The sequence below is a fragment of the Doryrhamphus excisus genome, linkage group LG19 (genome assembly GCF_037039965.1).
Source record: "Doryrhamphus excisus strain RoL-2023G ecotype Guam linkage group LG19, RoL_Dexc_Guam_v1.1, whole genome shotgun sequence".
Taxonomy (NCBI): domain Eukaryota; kingdom Metazoa; phylum Chordata; class Actinopteri; order Syngnathiformes; family Syngnathidae; genus Doryrhamphus; species Doryrhamphus excisus.
Window position 1 is genome coordinate 11,388,671 of NC_136375.1, and position 21,555 is coordinate 11,410,225.

The 21,555-nt window shown below is 42.6% G+C and overlaps 3 protein-coding genes across 5 annotated transcripts in view; 1 reads left to right on the forward strand and 2 right to left on the reverse strand.

The window, feature by feature from the left end:
• Positions 1-8,208, reverse strand: part of esrrgb (estrogen-related receptor gamma b) — a 71,084-nt gene extending 62,876 nt beyond the window's left edge. For 2 of the 3 annotated variants that reach the window (XM_078799266.1, XM_058056915.2), the window contains exon 1: positions 6,049-6,071. Coding sequence is in view for 1 of the 3 variants with exons in the window: in XM_058056914.2 (XP_057912897.1) it covers positions 6,049-6,068 (20 nt within the window). In the remaining 2 variants the exon portion in view is untranslated. Of the gene's footprint in view, positions 1-6,048; positions 6,098-8,095 lie in introns of those variants that run through there. The other variant, XM_058056914.2, reaches the window with a different exon arrangement.
• flvcr2b (FLVCR choline and putative heme transporter 2b) overlaps positions 8,103-21,555 on the reverse strand; it is a 34,876-nt gene continuing 21,423 nt past the window's right edge. Inside the window, exon 9 of the mRNA XM_058056912.2 lies at positions 8,103-8,286. Coding sequence (XP_057912895.2) covers positions 8,246-8,286 — 41 coding nt within the window. The 3' untranslated portion in view covers positions 8,103-8,245. The remainder of the gene's footprint in view (positions 8,287-21,555) is intronic.
• LOC131107164 (transforming growth factor beta-3 proprotein-like) lies at positions 8,240-15,051 on the forward strand. The gene is made up of 7 exons (XM_058056919.2): positions 8,240-8,818; positions 10,619-10,782; positions 12,757-12,886; positions 12,954-13,061; positions 13,134-13,299; positions 13,371-13,524; positions 13,657-15,051. The coding sequence occupies exons 1-7, from the start codon at positions 8,470-8,472 to the stop codon at positions 13,813-13,815; spliced, it is 1,230 nt and encodes a 409-aa protein (XP_057912902.2). The 5' UTR covers positions 8,240-8,469; the 3' UTR covers positions 13,816-15,051.

Here is a 21,555-nt window from a genome sequence, read left to right on the forward strand (position 1 = left end):
ATGAGATAAAATCAGAATTATGAGATAAAATGTCAAACCTATGCGATAAAAAGTCATAATTAGATAGAAAATCAATCATAGAAAAAAATCATAATTATGAGATACAAAAGTAATAATTAAGAGATAAGTCAAAATGATTACATAAAATCAGAATTATGAGATAAAATGTCAAACCTATGCTATAAAAAGTCATAATTAGATAGAAAATCAATCATGGAAAAAAAATCATAATTATGAGATACAAAAGTAATAATTAAGACATAAGTGAAAATGATTACATAAAATCAGAATTATGAGATAAAATGACAAATTATATGCTAAAAAGTTAGAATTAGATAGAAAATCAATCATAGAAAAAAAAAATTATTCTGAGATACAAAAGTCATAATTAGGAGATAAGTCAAAATGATGAGATAAAATCCCAATTATGTGTTAAGAAAGTCCAAATTAGGAGATAAAAAGTTAAAATTTTTAAAATTCTGACATAAAATCATAATGATGACATATGAAAGTCATAATTATGATGATGATGAAGAATAGCTAGCGCAAGCAGGGCCGGCAGACGCCCCCATAGCATGTCGCCCTTTGACCTTCCCATGGGGTGTGTCAGTCAAGGCTGTGCAAATCAACAATGGCGCTTCGTGGACACTTGTCATCAGCATCTTGAGGACAGATCAGCGCCAATGTCCACATACATCCAACGTCCTCTGCTCTGACAGCAAAGCTTTATGGGATATGGAGACGGGAGGCGCCGTCGCCCGCTTTCACCTTGACCCCCCCAACGGTGACGCGACTCTTCCGTCCGCCGCTCTCTTCCTTCCTTCCTTCTCTGATCCGACCGGCCGGCGCGACCTCGTCATCCGGCCTCGCCTCTTGACGGCTGAGTTATTACCATAATTACCCAGGAGGCATTGCAGGGAGCGAGCACATGGCAGAGGCCGTCCATGTTTAACAGAATATTTGGGTGTTTTATCGGCTTCGGGGGCAGGTGCTGAGGGACGGGAGGGCGATGTGGGATGATAAGGAAGGCACTCATGTGAGAAATGAAGACTATTTGGCGGATGGAAGTAGGAAGGGAGTAAATATGATCTTAATGCAGCACATATGTCATACGTATACTCTACATACTGTACTGTACTGTATTGTACTGTACCTTCATTCATTTCAGATTGGAGTATAGTATTATTAATTTCATTATTGATATTTCTGTATTATTTCATTAATTCATTCATTTTCTACCGCTTATCCTCATGAGGGTCGCGGGGGTGCTGGAGCCTATCCCAGCTGTCTCTCACATTCCCATTCACACTCACATTCATACCTATGGACAATTTGGAGTCGCCAATTAACCTAGCATGTTTTTGGAATGTGGGAGAAAACAGGACTACCTGGAGAACACCCACGCATGCACGGGGAGAAAATGCAAACTCCACACAGAGGGTGGAATTGAACTCAGGTCCTCTAGCTGTGAGGCCTGCATGCTAACCACACGACGGCCGTGCAGCCCTCTGTATTATTTAAATATTCATTCATTCATTTTCTACCGCTTATCCTCACGAGGTGCTGGAGCCTATCCCAGCTGTCTTCGGGCAAGAGGCGGGGTACACCCTGGACTGACATTCCTACCTATGGACAATTTGGAGTCGCCAATTAACCTAGCATGTTTTTGGAATGGTGGAGGAAACCGGAGTACCCGGAGAAAACCCACGCATGCACGGGGAGAACATGCAAACTCCACACAGAGATGGCCCAGGGTGGGCTTGAACTCAAGTCTCCTAGTTGTGAGGTCTACGCGCTAACCACTCGATCGCCGTGCAGCCCTTATTTAAATATTCATTCATTCATTCATTTTCTACCGCTTTTCCTCACGAGGGTCGCGGGGGTGCTGGAGCCTATCCCAGCTGTCTTCGGGCGAGAGGCGGGGTACACCCTGGACTGGTCGCCAGCCAATCACAGGGCACATATAGACAAACAACCATTCACACTCACATTCATACCTATGGACAATTTGGAGTCCTCAATTAAACTAGCATGTTTTTGGAATGTGGGAGGAAACCGGAGAAAACCCACGCATGCACGGGGTTATATAAATATTATTTATATTTATTTAACACCCACTACTGTCAGCTGTATGCTCTGGTTATGTTTAGACCGCTCCAAATGTTCATGGTCTTGGTTGCCATGGTTACACTACTTCCAAAATGACCCATCTTCCATCTCTACCAGTAGATGCTGACCTCTGCTGGCATGTACTGTATTTGCCCAGTACATGAATGCATGTGCATGAAAATGTGCCAAGTATGTCCATAATGTCTTTCCATGTGTCATGGCAGCATCCAAGGACACCATAGATTGTATTTATGTTTTAATAATCAACACTTGTATGAGTAAAAAAAGAGTTAGACAGTGGAAGGGTAAAGTTGTCTTTTTTGTGCGTAAATGTGCTGACTTTCCCTTCACGGAAGCAGCGTGTGGTTGAAAACAATACGCAGCATTTTTTTTTAAAGCGCGTCTCTCGATGCTGCGTGTCTGTACGGCGGTGTTGAGCGCGGCAGGAGGTCTTACATATTCATGCATGCTGCCATACACGGGGGCACGGGGTCAGGCCTTGGCTGCAGGCCAGCAATGCACACTGTTTGTTTACAGTAGCGACACACACACACACACACACACACACACACACACACATAAAAGCACTACGCAGCTTCTAAAAAAGGTCACCGTGAGTCCATCCCAGCATGCAGACATTTCCACGTCTTCTACGTCCCTCCCATCAAAACGCGTCCAAAACGGCGTGTCTTATTATGCGGACCCATCTGTGCTGGGGTCAAAGATCATGACCGCAGCCTGGCAGGGCCTACAGGTGAGCAGATGACAGCGGTAGGGGCTCGCTTTAATTTAGCTACAACGCTACGGGACGTACCCCGGGAAGGACGAGATGAACTTTTCACACTCTTTAAAAAAATAATAAAAAATAAAGACTTGGTGCGTTTGACAACCTAAAACAGACAGTCAGCTTGCTTTTCTGGCTCCCAGTACATCATCCATTGTCCAACTGGGAGGGAGTCTGACTGAAACTGAACCAGTCCTGTAGCAAAAAACCTTTGGTACTTTGTGTAAAAACAACAATAACAACACACAAACACTGAAAGGGGGTGACTGATGTGTGTGTGTGTGTTCTTGTCTTCCTATCTTTCATGTGTCACATTATCACCTTGCAGGGACATACAGTATCTGTGCTTGTGGGGGCCATTTTGGCTGCTTCACACAAAGAGAAAGCCAGGATGTGCTTTTCGGTGTGTGTGTGTGTGTCAGAAAATCCCTAATCTGGCACAGACACGCTTCCTGTCTAGACTCATGAGTACGCCAACTGTAATCTGGCCAGCTCTTCTATGTGTGTGTGTGTGTGTGTGTTTGTGTACTATATACAGTATATTAGCATTATTATGTGTGATGGTGATTTATGTACATGTACGCACACATCTGTGTCGTCTCGGCCATCCATCCTAAAAGCATACACTCCGCTATCCAATATCTGTTTTTAGTTGGTCATCATCCAATAAAGTTCAAGCCGACTGCTCCACTTTACAAAAAAAGTACAAATAAATAAACAGGAAGTCGCAAGATGGCATTAAAGTTGGAGAAAAGTGGAAGAGAAAACAAAAAGATTCCTTCCTACGGTTGTCCCTTGCTACATTGGCGGTAACATTGCTAATTCATTGAGTAGTAATTCATGAATAAATATCTTTTGATTGTTAAGTTGCTGTGTGATGAGTTCATTCATTCAGTCATTAATTTTTTACCGCTTTTCCTCACAAGGGTCGCGGGGGTGCTGGAGCCTATCCCAGCTGTGTTCGGGCAAGAGGCGGGGTACACCCCGGAATGGCCGCCAGCCAATCACAGGGCACATATAGACAAACAACCATTCACACTCACATTCATACCTATGGACAATTTGGAGTGGGCAATTAACCTAGCATGTTTTTGGAATGTGGGAGGAAACCGGAGTACTCGGAGAAAACCCACACATGCACGGGGAGAACATGCAAACTCCACACAGAGACGGCCGGGGGTGGACTTGAACCCTAGTCTCCGAGCTGTGAGGTCTGCGCGCTAACCACTCGACCGCCGTGCCGTGCCGTTATATTGAGTCCGATTGGCTCCTGTCAAATAAAGAGCTGCCTCGTCCTTGTGGACTCATGCGTGACACAATATGCCATTTTATGACATGGATGTGGGCGGCACAGCGGATGAGTGGTTAGCGCGCAGACCTCACAGCTAGGAGACCAGGGTTCAATTCCACCCTCAGCCATCTCTGTGTGGAGTTTCCTCCGGGTACTCCGGTTTCCTCCCACATTCCAAAAACATGCTAGGTTAATTGTCCATAGGTATGAATGTGAGTGTGAATGGTTGTTTGTCTATATGTGCCCTGTGATTGGCTGGCGACCAGTCCAGTGTGTACCCTGCCTCTTGCCCGAAGACAGCTGGGATAGGCTCCAGCACCCCCGCGACCCTCATGAGGAAAAGTGGTAGAAAATGAATGAATGAATGAATGACATGGATGTGTCTGGGTTATCTACTTAAACTTCTGTCATAATTATGGTATTTTTTGCCATAAACTGTGTATAAAAAAGGAGCATTCATGCTAATGTAGCAGCTAAAACGTGAAGTGAATCATGACCCGAGATGCTGTCAGCCCGGCGCTATCAATCATGAGCACAACCAGCCATTAGCAATCACGACAAACGTCAGCCCAGCGACGACGTTAATCCGCGTCACTCCCGCTGAGTGCTAATCAAAAGGCGCTAAGCATGTTGTCTGCGTCGTGCATCAAACATGGCGCCACTTCACATTCCCGCCGGGGGCTCAAGAACACGTCGTCCTCTGCTTTCCAGAAAAAGGCCTGCACTCAGCACATTCCACGGCCGCTTTGGACCTTTGGATGCGGTGCGTACAGCGTTCACCTCGGTGACATCAGAATGCCGCTATACGGGGCGGTCTTACGGGAGGACACCTGCCAAGAAGCAGGAGCACAAGCGGGGCAGCCAAGACGGGGAAAGTTAGCGGATACTTGCTTAACTTTTACTTACTGTTGACAGAAACATGGATGGTTGGGGCTCAGCAAACACTGGTGACCTTTGACATTTACACTACATTCTAATTTAAACGTGGTATCAGGAAATGCAAGGAAGTACATTGTTGCTGCCCAATGATAAACATGTAGCTCCAAATTTATTTTATTTTTTTTTACTTTTTTTGCATTTTACTCCATAACAGAAGGGTCAATTTTGTGTTGTTAATTCTATTTATTTTTTTTATTGAATTTATTTATTTATTGCACTATATATTGTTTTTTTTAGTTTTTTTATATATTGAATTAATATATATATATATATATATATATAATATATAATAAAATATATATGTAATATATAATATATATAATATATATATAATAATATAATAATTATTATTATTTTATTTGGGGGGGGGCAAATACACGAAACACCACAGTGCATCTCCCACACCAATCAAAATACAACTCTCCATTATTTACATCTGTATTCAACTATCTGATCAATGAACTGATTTGATTTTTCTGATTTTTAACTTGTCAATTAAGTTTGGCTAGATTTTTTTTAATTGCAAATATTGAAATTGATTTTATTTCACCTTTTCTCACAATGATTCTTAAAAAAATGAAATGAAAAACTGGTAAAATACTGTGAAATATAGCCGGGAAAATTTGAATGAAATTAAATGAAATATTTTTAAAAAGAAAAAAATTAAAAAGCTCAAAAACAGCTGTGAAAAAAATTCATAAAATAGGAACTAAATGAATTAAATGCTAAACAAACAGGAATGGTGATGCAGGACCGTACAAGTATGCCCCCTAGTGGTCGTGAGCAACATTGCCACAGCATCTTTTTTTTTTTTTTTTTTGCAAATGCTATGATTTCCCTGGCGAAGCCAAAACATGACATCATTGCTTTTGTGTCCATGAGAGGAAAAGTCAATGATTGGAAAAAGAGAAATGATTGGACTTACAGCTGCCAGGTGACCATCATGTCTGCAGGAAACGGTCCTATTCTGCCCCCTTGTGGACACAAAACAAACATGCATTACTGAGTTGTGCCAGGTAAAAGTGTGCATGTTTTTAGAATTATGTACAGTACCAGTCAAAAGTCTGGAGACATTTGCTCATATTAGTGAATGAAAAGGTGTCCCCAAACTTTTGATGAAATCTGCACAATTGCAGCCCCATTAAAATAATACAAATGATGATCGAGTGACAAGCGCAGCTTTCTTTTTTTTTTGCTGACTCCACATGATGTCACCTCCAGTCTAGCCGGTGTCGTACAGCTTTCCTACATCCAGTGACTCACGCGCATGGCAGACCAATCACATGAGTCAGTGCACGAGTATATGCACCATTATCTCCACTCTACTGGTTTTAGGGCTCTCATGTTGGCATTCCTATTGGCCCCCGAGTGTGACTCATGACCTGGTTACCCCCTCTCAAAGCCCAAACTTCAACATTATTTTAGCGCTGTGACTCAGTTTGGCTACAAAAAGAGCACATGCTGCAAAAAAAAAAACGCAAGCCACATGATTCCGATGGGGGAAATATTCCATTGGTGAAGCTGCATGTGTTTTTTGTTTTCTAGTAAGTTGCATTCCTTTTCCGATGGCTGCAGAGTGACTCAGCCAGCCAGCCAGCAGTGATGTCACCACGGAGGGAGAACACTTAGAGTAAAAGTGAACTTTGACTGACTGTCTGGGGGGGGGGGATTCCTAGACATGATCCCAGGCACTTGGCACACTGCAGTGGAAGGGGAAGTGTCCACTCGCTTGATTAGACATGGAAATACAGAGTCAACACCAAATGCTGCCGGTTGCTGCCTTTTTCGACCTGCAATCAGGAACTACACTGAGCTATTTGCTCCCTTTGGACCAAATCTCATACACGATATCATTGAAACGATAAGACTACTTGAACTACATCAAACTATTTGTAATACAAGTTGTCCTATATTCCAAACGTTAGAGCGACATTTCATAATCAAGGTGGAGGGCGTCCTTTTTTAATCAATCAAGAGAACAAATATAAACACTGTTGTCGTTCGCTATTTTGCAGTTCAGATATCCCTCCCTCGTTATATTGTGTTTTTTCATGGTTGACAATGGCCTACGATTAGTCAAAAATATTGAAAGACAATTTATATGTAGCATTGTGGTCAGACATGCCATGTCTGAGACGGGCATGCCATGGCTGAGGGGAAAAAGGTTTTCCTCTCATTCCGTGTGGAAGTGGTAACATTTTGACTTTTTTGTCCGTTTCCCCCACTCCTTTTCAAAAAGGTTCTTACGTTTAGCTAGAAAAGTGACTATTGGGGGTGTTATTTCATGTCTGAGGGCTCTAATAATGTCAAAAACAATATTTAGAAAGTCATTAACAGGACAAAAATATTCATTCTATTAATACTGAATCCTGCTTTGCGGAAATGTACTTATCGTGGCCAGGTCTGGAACCAATCAATGAATCGCAATAAACGAAGGATGACTTTAAAAATATTTAATTTTGACTAAGAAATAAATAATAGCATTCAATATTTTAAAAATGATGCCATGAAAAATATCAGTTGAACATAAAAAAATATATTGGTAAAGCAAAAAAAAATTGCTTCAATATAATAATAATTATTTCACAATTATTTTAAACTTAATGGAGTATTTTTTATTTTACATTTTAATTTAAAAACATATTTTTTAAATTTATCAACATATTAATTTGTTACTAAAAACCTTCCATATTCCATTCTCCAGGCTTTACAGTCTACTCTGCAGTGTTCAATTTTCTTAGTGTTATTTAAAAATCACTGATAACTCTGATAAAGTCAACATCATTTATAAAACTCAATGTGAGTGTCCAAATAGGATGTAGCTGCAATTTCCTCATAGGCCACAGGAGGGCAGAAAAGAGAAAACCTCTTCCATGTTCCAGGGAAAAAAATAGCAATACTGTGAGTGTAAACGCTTGAATTAGCCACAAAATGAATAAGCAGTTCTAAATACACAAACAAAAGTGTCTCACGTTTTTGAGTCAGTGTGGTTGCACCCAAAGAAGCCTGTAGTGGTTTTTGGAGGGGCTTCCTGCATGGGGCCCGCTCCTCCTCCTCCTCCAAACGTCACTCAAGCATGGATCTTGTGTGCTATAAAAACACATGTGGATCCCCCACAAATCTCATTTGTAGCCATAACTCGACACAAAACCGGCAGGACAACCTGGAGGACACACAAAATGTGAACTTTACAACACAAAAAATTGCTTTGAAGTGATTTTTTTTTACATGCTGTAGAGGTTCTGGAGTGTTGTCTCATGGGCCAACACACAAGTGGACTTCAGCGGAGGGGACATCTTTGTTTTTAAAAACACACTGCACGGTCACTCGTGCAGAGAGAGACAAGATGCATGCGGGCAAAGCTTTGCTGTGCGTCCTCCTCCTCCTCCACTGCGCCACCCCGAGCTCTCCTCTGTCCACCTGCGCCACCGTGGACATGGACCACATCAAAAGGAAGAGGGTGGAGGCCATACGTGGTCAGATTCTCAGCAAGCTCAGGCTGACAAGCCCCCCTCAGTCCCAGGGACCTGCTAAGATCCCCTACCAGGTCCAAGCGCTCTACAACAGCACCAAGGAGCTCCTGGAGGAGCTGGGTCGGCACCGGCAAGAGACATGTGGTCCAGACAATACCGAGACAGAATATTACGCCAAAGAGATCTACAAGTTCAACATGGTCTTTGGACCCACTGAGAGCAGTGAGTACAAACAGGAACGGAAAAGAAAGAGATCCAATCAAAATCTGGATAGAAAACTCTGCCTTTTAAATTAATATTGTTCAGTTTTTAGTGACACTGTCAAATGAGTATTCATTCATAAAAAATGTTTACTCTGTTCAGGGTGGTGCAAAAGGGCGCCGAATAATACTGAGATGTGTTTGTAATATTTCGAACACTCAATTGGAGAGCAAAATATCAGAACATTATTGTCTTCGTGATGCCAGGACTTTCTCAATGAAATTTTGTATTGGATCAGAATAACATGGCCTAATGTTGTGTACAAGGTTAGGGTGCCATTCTTACGTAGCTGAGGCAATGCTCACTTCACACTTCAGCTCCTTTAGACCTGCACCAGCTCCCAATAGCACATTTTACAAAGACAGTGGTGCATTCGCTGTCAGAGAATGACCCATTGCATAATATGATTATTATTGTTTAGGGTGGTGCAGAATGGCGCCAAAAGATAATGAGATGTGTTTCTAATTTGTCCCGAAGACAGGTTACCGAAACAGAACATCAACATTGTCAAGTTTGTACTTTTCTGACGGGAGTTTTGTATTGGATATTTTGCTTTCATTTTTTCCTGCAAGTATACCAGTGGGTCTCCTATTACACGCTTCTTCCAGCTTTTCCCAATTTCCTATGTGGTCAGATCAGGCACATAATGATGATGATGATGATGATGATGCCTTTAGGGGGAGAGAGAGACGGTGGGAAAAGTGAACAACAACGGACAGGAAGAGTAGAATGATGAAAGGACCTCCCTGTTAGCTTGCACAGGGGGATTCCTCCTCGTTACTTCCTTTCCTGAATGGCGAACAAGGCTTTCACACATGACTCATCACTACCACCCACACATTGACAACTTACTACATGAGTGCTCCAGCAGCATCGTCTTCAAAGCGGATTTAGAAGATGACCAATTCCACTACGTACACAACGTTGTTCCCAGCATGGAACAGCGCTTACTAGAGTGCAGATCTCTGCTAAGGTTCACTCGTTAACAAAAAGGTGGGGGGTATGTATTGTGAGTTTCCGTAATTAGCAGTATGCACTCCGACAACAACAAGGCAGCAGGTGGAAGTGAATGTAGTTTCTTCAAAGTGATAGGTGGATTTCAGTAAAGTAGGATTCCATATTTATAAATGGAATATTTTTGCAGTTAGAGCACAGAAAACCTGTTTTGGACCTTTAACATTATTAGAGCCCTCTAGACATGAAATAACAACCCTACAGTACCCCCACACTCATATTACCCAATACAGTAGACCTAATAAGAGAATAGAAGTTATAAAAACATTAGTTAGACTCACATGTCAGCATTGAAAAAAAAAAGTGTAACGCTATCAGGTTACTTTCTGGTTAATGGACTACAGGCAAAGTGGATTGTACTATTTAGGGCAGGAGGGGACGGTCTCAGTATAAAAGAGGCTTTAAAATATAATTCTGGTTCTGATGTTCTTCATGGTGTTCCAGATGATCTGTCCTACTGCCCAAAGGGGATCACGTGGTTTAGGACTTTTAACATTATTAGAGCCCTCTAGACATGAAATAACAACCCTACAGTACCGCCACACTCATATTACCCAATATAGTAGACATAATAAGAGAATATAGGTTATACAAAACATTTGTTAGACTCACATGTCAGCGTTGAAAAAAAAGTGCAACACTATCAGGTTACTTCCTGGTTAATGGACTACAGGAAAAGTGGATTGTACTATTTAGGGCGGGAGGGGACGGATAATTCTGGTCCTGATGTTCTTCATGGTGTTCCAGATGATCTGTCCTACTGCCCAAAGGGGATCACGTCCAAGGTGTTCCGCTTCAACGTCTCTGCCATGGAGAGGAACTCGACCAACCTCTTCAGGGCAGAGTTTCGAGCACTGCGGGTTCCGAACGCGAGAGCCAGGCGGAACGAACAGCGGATCGAGCTCTACCAGGTGCGTAAAAGGTACTGTTAAGCTGTCCGACTACTGAACCAGAAGACTTTTTTCTCTGGTTCAGATCGGAACAGGAACTGCCAAATACTGCTAGCCCTATATTAACTTATCTCTAAAAGCTTTTAATCCCAAATAAGAAGAATCCTTTTACTACTGGCCATTACACAGATGAAATGGTCCAAATCCATCCTGACAATGAGGCCGGGTTATTGTACTTCTCATGTGTCCCCCATTTTGGTTTGGGTTTGATATTTAAGACGCTAATCTTAAACAGTGAAAGGGACTCTGGTGAACGCCAAGTGGAATTATGTAACACACTTGTCTCAGGAAATGTCATTAAGTCTCTCCGGTTATTTTCTTTCAATGTCCTCAGCATGAGGGACCAATCCAAAGATAATTACAATGGGTAATATCAAACAGATTGGGCCCCGCGAATGTAATGACTTCTTCACGGCACATGCGTTTCATTTCCCAAACGGGCACTCCAAGACTACATGCCCACGCCAAATCCAATGTAGAGTGATGGCTAACAGCTCTAAGGCCTTTTTATGGGCTGCCAGCAGATGGACAAACAAGGCTGTCATCTGCGCCTCCTATGGAAAAAACTATACTAAACTTTCTATGGGCGTATACTGAGAAGTGGTCCAGTATTTTGCATCAAAGAGCAATTGGTTCTGAGTTGTACCTTAACAAGTGACTGAGGCGTGTGTTAGAATAGTCGACTATTTGACGATTCGATTTGGAAGAGTCTGATTTGACTATCAATCTCGCTGTCGAATCATATGAAATTGTCATGTGATGTCTTTGATTTTGTTATATTACAAATTCAGCCTCATTTGTGTTATTAAACAATTCATTCATTTTCTACCGCTTTTTCCTCACGAGGGTCGTAGGGGTGCTGGAGCCTATCCCAGCTGTCTTTGGGCGAGAGGCGGGGTAGACTCTGGACTGGTCGCCAGCCAATCACAGGGCACATATAGACAAACAACCATTCACACTCACATTCATACCTATGGACAATTTGGAGTTGCTAATTAACCTAGCATGTTTTTGGAATGTGGGAGGAAACGCATGCCCACGCATGCACGGGCTGAACATGCAAACTCCACACAGAGATGGCCGAGGGTGGAATTGAACCCTGGTCTGCGTGCTAACCACTCGTCCACCGTGCCGCCCTTAAACAATTCAATATAACAGAATATTTATGCAAGGTGGCGGTGTGTACAGACAGTACAGCCCAGTGTCTTTTCCAGATCTGCAGTTTTGTAGCTACTATTTTGTTCATATCGGGTCTGGTTTGCCGCATCAATGTTTTATCACCAATTTTCGACTCGTCTCTGTGAGCGCCACAGTCGCAGAGTCTACACACACCAATGAGCTGAGCGGAAGTGGCTTCAAGAACGTAAACAAAGGCGCTGAGGAATACGAGCTAACACCAAGCTAGCACACCGCAAAGACTCTCCTTGCCGAACATTTTTCATGCTAGTGTGCGGTCTTTAGTAAAATAAAATGGCCAAGTTATGATTCCACATCAAACACAGTAAGATAATTTTGGGCTGTAATGTTATAATTTTCACCGAGACGACGAAAAAGCGTTCAATTCCACCCTCTGCCATGTCTGTGTGGAGTTTGCATGTTCTCCCCGTGCATGCGTGGGTTTTCTCCGGGCACTCCGGTTTCCTCCCACATTCCAAAAACATGCTAGGTTAATTGGCCACTCCAAATTGTCCATAGGTATGAATGTGAGTGTGAATGGTTGTTTGTCTATATGTGCCCTGTGATTGGCTGGCGACCAGTCCAGGGTGTACCCCGCCTCTCGCCCGAAGACAGCTGGGATAGGCTCCAGCACCCCTGCGACCCTCGTGAGGATAAGCGGTAGAAAATGAATGAATGAATGAATGAATAGTTCTAGTAGTTCTATAATAGTTCTACAGGAGTTAGCGGCACCATGGTTGATGTTGTGTCACTTTACAGATTGTGAGGCCCAATGAACACATCAGGAAGCAACGCTACATCAGCGCCAAGAACGTGCTGACCAAAGGGACTCCTGAATGGGTCTCCTTTGACGTGACTGAAACAGTACGAGAATGGCTGCAGAACAGAGGTAACTACAACACTTTATGGTCCTCTACTGCGCTACCTTGTGTTTAGACTTTGCTCTTTGTCACTAGGAAGTAATCTCGGTCTGGAAATCAGCGTGCACTGTCCCTGCCACACCTTCAGTCCTAACGGCGACATCATCGACAACGAGAACGAGGTCCTGGAGGCCAAGTTCAAAGGTAGTTCTTACGTCAAGTTAAGTTTTTATGTACGTCATTGGAGAGGTTGTTACAAGTCTTTCCGGTTTCAAGGTGTGGATGGAGAGGAGGAACAAAGTCGCTTGGACCTCAGCCACCTGAAGAGGCTCAAGGAACAGAACCTTCCTCATTTGATCCTCATGATGATCCCGCCTCATCGCCTGGAGAAGCAGTCCACACACAGACGCAAGAGAGCGCTGGATACCAACTACTGCTTCTCGTAAGGACGGATTCAAGACAAGGTTTTGGTTACGTTAGAAAATAATGCATCCTATTGTCATACCGGTGCAGAAACACAGAAGAGAGCTGCTGCGTTCGCCGCCTCCACATCGATTTCCGGCGTGACCTGGACTGGAAGTGGATCCATGAGCCCAGTGGCTACGATGCCAACTACTGCTCGGGTCCATGCCCCTACCTGAGAAGCTCGGACACGCCACACAGCTCGGTAAGCGACATTTGACTAAAAGCTAACAAATCCGAACACCTACATGTTCTAAGCAGAACCATGAGCCTCGTTTCCACCAATCGCTACAGTTCAGTTCAGTTCGATTTCCTAGTTTTTTGTTTTTACTCTTAGTTGCTGAGCCTGTACAACACCCTCAACCCGGAAGCCTCGGCCTCCCCATGCTGCGTCCCCCAAGAACTGGAACCCCTAACCATCCTCTACTACTCTGGACGAACCCCCAAAGTGGAGCAGTTGTCCAACATGATCGTCAAGTCTTGCAAATGTAGCTGAGGAGGCAGGACGGCGACGGATGGGCTTAGCACTGATACAAAACCCCAACCTGACATTTTGGGATTGGGAGATTTGGGATGAAAATCTCGACTTTTGTTTTCCGAGTCAATTCAGGATGTTGTGCGTATTTGAAATCACAGAAAAGACAATGGAATATTCCACCTAATATTAGGTACCATGAGATCCAGCAGAGCTGGAACAGAGGCAGGACAGAAGGTGTCAAGTCGAACACCTGACTCTTCGGTTCTACCGCCCTGTTCCCACTGGTATTTTATATACGTCACCCATCGTTGACCTGAACAGGTACGGGGCAAATAGAGGCTGGATGGACTCTTATTCAGCAGTTTTCCGTGTAACTGTCAGGAGCCCCTTTCACACTGCCTGTAAAAGCCGGCATTTTTTCACCTTTCGTCTCCAGTGTCACTTCTCTGTAAGATCAGAAAAATACAGGCCATGAACCTTTCAGCTGGAGTGTAAGTAAGTGCATTCCACAATGCCAGCACCACACAACTGCACTGTGTAAAAGGCACGGGTGAAAAAATGCCGGGTTTGCTTTTCAGCAGCATATTTTCTATGCAAAAATAAAGAGGCTCCTGTCAATCAAAAGTGAGCATTATGATCTTGTACTGGATCCCATAAGACTAGTATTACGGATCCTTCCTCTGCAGCGTTCTTTATTAGATTCCCTTCCCGTCAAAACCCAGTGGGCATTATCTTCAAACACAAAAGGAGAAAGGACAGACTGGCCGCTCTAAGCCAAAAATCCCAAAGTGCGGTCACTGGGAGAATGCCTTTTGGGATCGCAAAAAGGATGGAAAGTCGGCAGAGGGGAAAGCGGAGCCAAGCTTTTTGGGTCAGCGAGCCAGCGGCAGCCTTTTTAGGGGAGGAAGAGGAGGAGGATGAAGAAGGGACCTGAACCTTTGATCTCAAACAGGTTTTGGGCGACGACATGGTGTTACGCAACATTTGACGGCATTTCTTTTACATTAACAGCAGCTGTTATGCAACTTATAGGAAGTGTTTGACTGCATCTCGGCACGTCTACGTTACACACACTTCCTGTTATTCTCACACACACACACACGCAGTCAGATGGTGGCATTCCTCACGTTCATCCCGCTTGGTGTCGTTCTGTAGTAAAGCCGCCATGGGACAAAAGATGAGCCCATTTTTGTTGTTGTTGTTGTTTTTAAGACAGTAATGTTGTTTAACTTGTTAATAACTGTTATTAAAAAATACAAAACATTAGAAACATGCATGGATCTTATTTTAAAGCTTGTTTATACTGATAGGCTGAGTTAACTGCATGGAATTAATTGTCAGTTAATGGCGCCTTGAAGTAATTGAAGCAACCAGCAGAGGCGCCGTTGCGCTACTTGCATTCTGCTAAATAAATTTGGGTTTCATGAAAAATATAGAAAAATAACTGATTAATTTGATTGTGGGGCTGCACGGCGGTCTAGTGGTTATAGACCAGGGTTCAATCCCACCCTCGGCCATCTCTGTGTGGAGTTTGCATGTTCTCCCCGTGCATGCGTGGGTTTTCTCCGGGTACTCCGGTTTCCTCCCACATTCCAAAAACATGCTAGGTTAATTAGCGACTCCAACTTGTCCATAGGTATGAATGTGAGTGTGAATGGTTGTTTGTCTATATGTGCCCTGTGATTGGCTGGCGACCAGTCCAGGGTGTACCCTGCCTCTCGCCCAAAGACAGCTGGGATAGGCTCCAGCACCCCCGCGACCCTTGTGAGAAAAAAGCGGTAGAAAATGAATGACTGATTTGATTTGAGTTATTACAAGTGTTTTGAGCCATGATACGTGGAAATACCTGTCCATGGTGGACGCTCAGATGAGGGTGCTGCAGGCGAGCAAATGAGTTCAGACAAGCGGACAAAGACAATTCCCAGTTCTCCGGTGGGTGCGTTAGTGTTCCCTGTCAGCAGAAATGACGGATGAACTTTGACGTCAACACAAAGACCAAAGAGAGCAAGCAGCTCTAAAAATCACAGCCTCCCGGCTTTTAACCGCTCTGCAAGCAAACTAGTTGTTCAATATTGTTCAACATATTGTTCAATGACTACCGCTTGATCTGAAGTGTGCATTGTCAGCTTTCGAATTTTGAATGTTGGGAGTCCCGTTCTTCCGTGTCGGTGGGATGAGAACATGCTTGACAGGTTAGTGATGTGTGGTTGTGTGTTTATTTCTGGTCACACACGGGCACCTTGTGGCTCATTGTTCAGCAGGAGTCACCCACCCCCTCACCCACCTCCACACTCACACACAAGAGCTAACGCTGCAGCTTGTGCTGCCTTGTAAAGTCACATTCATTTTTTTTAACACAGGTATTGGGCTCTGACATTAAACACATCAGGGTATGACAAGTTAATAGTGACACAATACTAATTGGAGTACAACAAACACACATGATCTCGTTAATTCTGCTTTGGAGGATGTGTGTGTGTGGGGGGGGGTAAAGATATGCACATCCATGGCATTTGATCTGATCTCAGGTTTGAGGATGGGGGGTGGCTGATGGATTGTATGACACATTAATGAACAAAGAGTGCTGCTATTCCCTGAGCACATTAACAGATGGCGATGTGTGTGCGAGCGAGCGAGAGAGAGAGAGAGAGCGAGCGATAGAGAGAAAGAGCTCAAGAAAGGGGGACTTTTACTGCAATAAAATCATCAGGTCACATCAGAGCAGTTCTCAGGCTCTGTGGTGGAAAGGTTTGTATAATACTACACCACACACACCCATACAGTGATATACACACAAGTCAACTATAGAATTACTGGAAAGGAGCGGCAAAGGGGTGAGCAAATATGTAAACATATCAACCTCATTGACCTCTAAGGATAAACAAATGAATGGGAGGTCTGCAGCGTTAGATTACAGCTGACTGGGTGTCTTTTTAGTCCAATAGTACGTGTGTGCGTGTGTTAGAGTGTGTGAAAGAAGATTTGGAACAGAAACTTTTTTTTTTTAAGTGAGTGAATGTCTACAAAAGCAAAACAAAAGAAACATAGATTGAGATAAGACTTTGTGGTGTAGGAGTTCCACCCAGGCAAGACCAAGTTCAAATTCCAGCAATTCTTCATCCATCTTTTTATTTCTTTTTCACTGTGCAGCCTTAAAATGACAGCTTCCACTCCACAGGTGTGTCTCTTTTTCCCAATTTCCTGTTTCACTTCCTGGTTTCAAGCCAATCCCCTTCATCATAGACCATGACGGGGAAAAAACAACTTGAAATTATATATGTGTGTGTATTAGAGTCAATATACTATATTTTTATATACCGGTATAGTTTCTTCCAATGTTAAGAAAATGACTTATAGTAGTATAAATGATAAGTAAACATGCCGAGTTGATGACCACAGCAGATACATAAGATGAATCAAATGCTGTCATCGTGAGGAGAAAGAACGTTCGTGTGGGGAAGTATTTACTCGGTGGACCTCCCGACCTAAACAGGTTGGCTGTGTTCGAAACCGCATACTAACTACATACTTACAAATTTCTTACAAATTGCTTACAAATTTCCCCACTGAGGGGAAAGATATATCTTAATCTTAAAGGCATATCTTACTTCCATGTCCATACTATCCACACTCCATACTCCATAATCCATCAGACAGTATGCAAAGCGTTTACACTACAGCGTACTGCGTGATAACCCATATCACTTTCAGATTTTTTTTTTTTTTAAATCAGGTGAGAAAGTGGCCGTTTAGATCCCAAGTGTGCCATTTATTTGTCCAAATACCAACTGTTTACAATTTCGTTCGGGTGAATTCGGCAAAATTTAAGCTAGTCAAATTGAACAACGCACTTCAGATTATTTTCAGAAAATAAAACACCCCTTACTTTTCTCATACAAAAAAAAACAGTGATAAAAGTGATAAATCACTGCTTCTACTTTGAAAACAAGCAGCGAACCAACTCGTAATATACCCTGCTTGACAATGACGCTTTGTTTTTTTCGTGGCGACGTCACGTCACGTTGCATCCTGGGTAATTTGAGTTTGAGTAGTAAGCTGATGATACATACTCAATATTTCTGGCGAATGCAGTATGCATCCGGGAACTTCTCGCACACTGCCGGTGTAGACACACTGCATACTCAAAGAGTTAGTATGAGTAGTAGGTAAGTATGCGGTTTTGAACACAGCCGTTAATTATGATGATAAACGCTTAGCGCGCTAAGTGGTTGTGTGTGTGCGCGACTCCGGCTCGATGAGTACATTTAAAGCTTTAATATAAGGAACGTTTTACAATGTCCGATGAAGACGTGCAGATTCTGAGGGGAAAAAATACGAGAACCAACTTTATTTTTGAACGCAGCTCATCTTAGCAGTCAATACACACGAAACACACATCCTTCAAAATAAGAGCGCCGTTTGCCCCATGTCTGTGTAAACAAAACAAGAGTGTCATAAAAATATCTTCCAGATGCAGTTGGAATTGCATGTGTGACTACATCTTCCTTAATCACAAGCACAAGCATTACAGACTATATCGTCATACCGTGATATATGCTACGGTCCATATTGCCTAACTCCAAAATTGATACATATATATTATATACTTTTAGTTACAAGCCACAAAAACATAATGTTTTGGTTTTATCCTAATTATTCAGTGACGGATAGTCATAAAAATGTGACATTTGAGTAGTAGTTTGCAATAAATGCAATATGATGATTTGCAGCCTACAGGGCCATCAGTTTATAGTGTTTCACACAGCATTCACCACACTTTATTTTGGCTATTTGTTTCCCGTGCAATTGTGTCATCATGCAATAGAATCCACCATTTATAACATGGCATTTTTACAGATCTTACACCACGGGGAAAATGAACACCATCCTGGTTGTATTTAATATCAAAATGATGAATGCAGTGAGAAAATTTAAGGATGAAAAAAAGAAAGCGAAAGCTATATGTTACACTATGTCATTCAGCAGGTTTTTATCCATTCAGCACATTTCTGGAGGGTGAATGCACGATTCCACGTACTAGTCTTTAAAGAACGACTGTATAGACCGCACATGACACACATGTTGTACATTTTTTTTTTAGCAATAAAAGAAAAAAAGGGGCCTCTTTGTTAGAGGAATTGGTGCAGCAGCATCCAGACGAGAGGTTCAGGTTTCCTCTGGATCATTTCTTTGGCCTCTCGCTCAGCTGTAAACACCTTTTTCCTTTGACACACTGCTAAAAGCCGTGACGCTTCGCCTTCTAACGTGCATACGCTCTCTGGAGGAGATATTTTAGAGGGCATCCTCCAAGATCACTGCGGAGGCATTCAGAAAAGGGCCTGTTCTCACGCAAAGTTGCTTTGAAAAGAGAGGCAATTAAATAGAATGTGCCCTGGACTCTGCTTCTCGCCCAAAAACAGCTGGGATAGGCTCCAGCAGACCCCACTTAGGATGGATGATAGAAGGATGGAAGCTAATTGGACATATTCTTGATCCAAATCAAGCGTTCAAGAGTGCCAGACTTGTGTGAGTTGTGACTGACAGCAGCTCCTGTGTGAATGTTCACTGCATGTGTCAGTGCTTCTCAAACAGTGTCCTATTTTCTATTATGTCTAACTATAACAGGTCATATAAGTGTACAGGTATAACTATAAGGGTGTTATTTCATGTCTAGAGGGCTCGAATAATACTAAAAACCCTATTTACAAGGTCTTAAACAGAATAAAAAATGGTAGAGTCCTGTTGTCTTACATTATGCTCCATGAACCTGCTAGCTAACAAACAATACAGCGTTCCATGACTATTTTCATATATTTTCCGGTGTCAAAATGATTCTTCTTGAGCACTGCAGGACCGGGACGGGTGGGGGGGTGGTTCTTGGTGTTGGTGGAGGTGTGAGGTGAAGCGCCACAGTAAAACAGCTAAGTCATGGTGGGCTATGAAGGTGCTAGCGTGTCCAGACAAGGCTTGCGTTTGTATATCACATAAAAAACTAATTATTCCGACTCCTGTTGGAAAATACACAGAATTCCCGACGCCACGTCGCTCCTACTCCCTTCCCCTCAAATGTTGGAGTACTTTGCATTTGTTGGTCCACTGGGAAAGACGCATAATCACCAACTATCAACTTTATCAATATAATGACACTATTGGCATTGGCTGAATGATGTGTGAAAGCCTCTCGTGCGTGCTTGGAGGTAGTTTTTAGTCGACGTATCCGATAGGGATACCGTGCCATGCTGGGATGCAACCTTGTCAACAAAAATGGGTCCAGTTTCCATTTGCACCCCATCAATACACGCATTTGCACCATCAAATAGCAGAGCACTTAGGACAGCGGTTCAATATGACATCAGTGGAAAAACAAGCAAATGGCTAAAATGGCACAAAGCCATCGATGTATTTTTATTCTCTGAGACCCAGCTATGTGTTTTTGTCCTTTGCCATGGACAAAGGAAACATTGAAATATTAAAAATATACTGAACTATGTATAACTTTTTAGCATACCTATTGTACATGTGTTGCTTTACAAAATAGCAATAAATCAAAGGCATTCCTTTATCAAATTGCTGGCACTCGCACCTTTCTTTGGCCCCATGGTGGGTTATTTAGCAGTCGCACTAGCTAAAAAATGCACAGAGAGTGAATCAGCTTACGGTACAGCGCAAACGGGCTAGTTTGTTTCATGCAATATTGTTTGAAAAACGAGGGACTGCGGCATACAAAAACAGCTTTGACTGGACTGAAAACATTAATCCAAAGTCCTGGACTTGAGGTCTTAGTAAGAGTACTTGGTCATATAAAATGATGCAGATTGATGCAACAATGTTCTAATTAGGAATGTCTGATAATTATCGGCATAAAAATGCGGTCGATATCGGTATCTGATTTTTTTCCCCAATTGTGAAAACCGATGCAGTATACAACACATATGTGTTCATTCCACCACGGGGGATATGTCACGTTGCACATACACTACCGCTCAAAAGTTTGGGATCACTTGCAAATTTGTTTGTTTTCCAAAGAAAAACATTTTCATGCATTTCACAAATATTTTTATCCATTTCACAAACAATTAAAATTAATCAGATGATTTTCAAAGAACGATCTACATTTTTGCGTAGAGGCCTACTATCAACAACTGTCAGTCCTCTGCATCAATCTCCTAGTCTGGCTGCTAATCCAAGTTAATTATTTTATAAGGCTGATAGATTATTAGAAACCCCATGTAAAAAATCTCTTACCATGTTGTTAACTACTCCCTTCAAAGAGCAGCACAAACTGGGTTTAACAAGGATAGAAAAAGTAGTGGGAGGCCCTGATGCACAACTGTGCAAGAAGACAAATAATAAGTGTGTAGTTTAAGACAAAGACAAAAGTTCAAGTTTAAGACAAAACACCAGTGACTTCAGGACTTCAGACTTCATGACAGGATTCCCAAAAAAAATCCATATCTCAGACTGGCAAAAAAAATTCCAAGTGATCCCAAACTTTTGATCGGTATCGGAAATTGAGAGTTGGACAATATTGTTTTTCGGCAAAACAGCCAATATCGGACATCCCAAGTCATAATGTGAGTGATATATGTAGCTAACATGACCGTAGCAAAGAGTATTGACTAAATCCCACAGTCTACTATTACGGTATATTGTTTTCACTGAAAAATTACAACTTTTATTTTTCGGAGTCTCGGGAGGTCAGGAGCACAAATCTGACGGATAAACATGGGACACTTTTGGAACGAGAATATGATATAT

Bases quoted from the DNA above. Each gene is read 5' to 3' on its own strand.
- LOC131107164 (XM_058056919.2), top strand. From the start codon at position 8,470: ATGCATGCGGGCAAAGCTTTGCTGTGCGTCCTCCTCCTCCTCCACTGC. The intron at 13,300-13,370 runs GTAAGGACGGAT...ATACCGGTGCAG, and splicing joins GATACCAACTACTGCTTCTC to AAACACAGAAGAGAGCTGCT. The intron at 13,525-13,656 runs GTAAGCGACATT...TTTTACTCTTAG, and splicing joins CGGACACGCCACACAGCTCG to TTGCTGAGCCTGTACAACAC.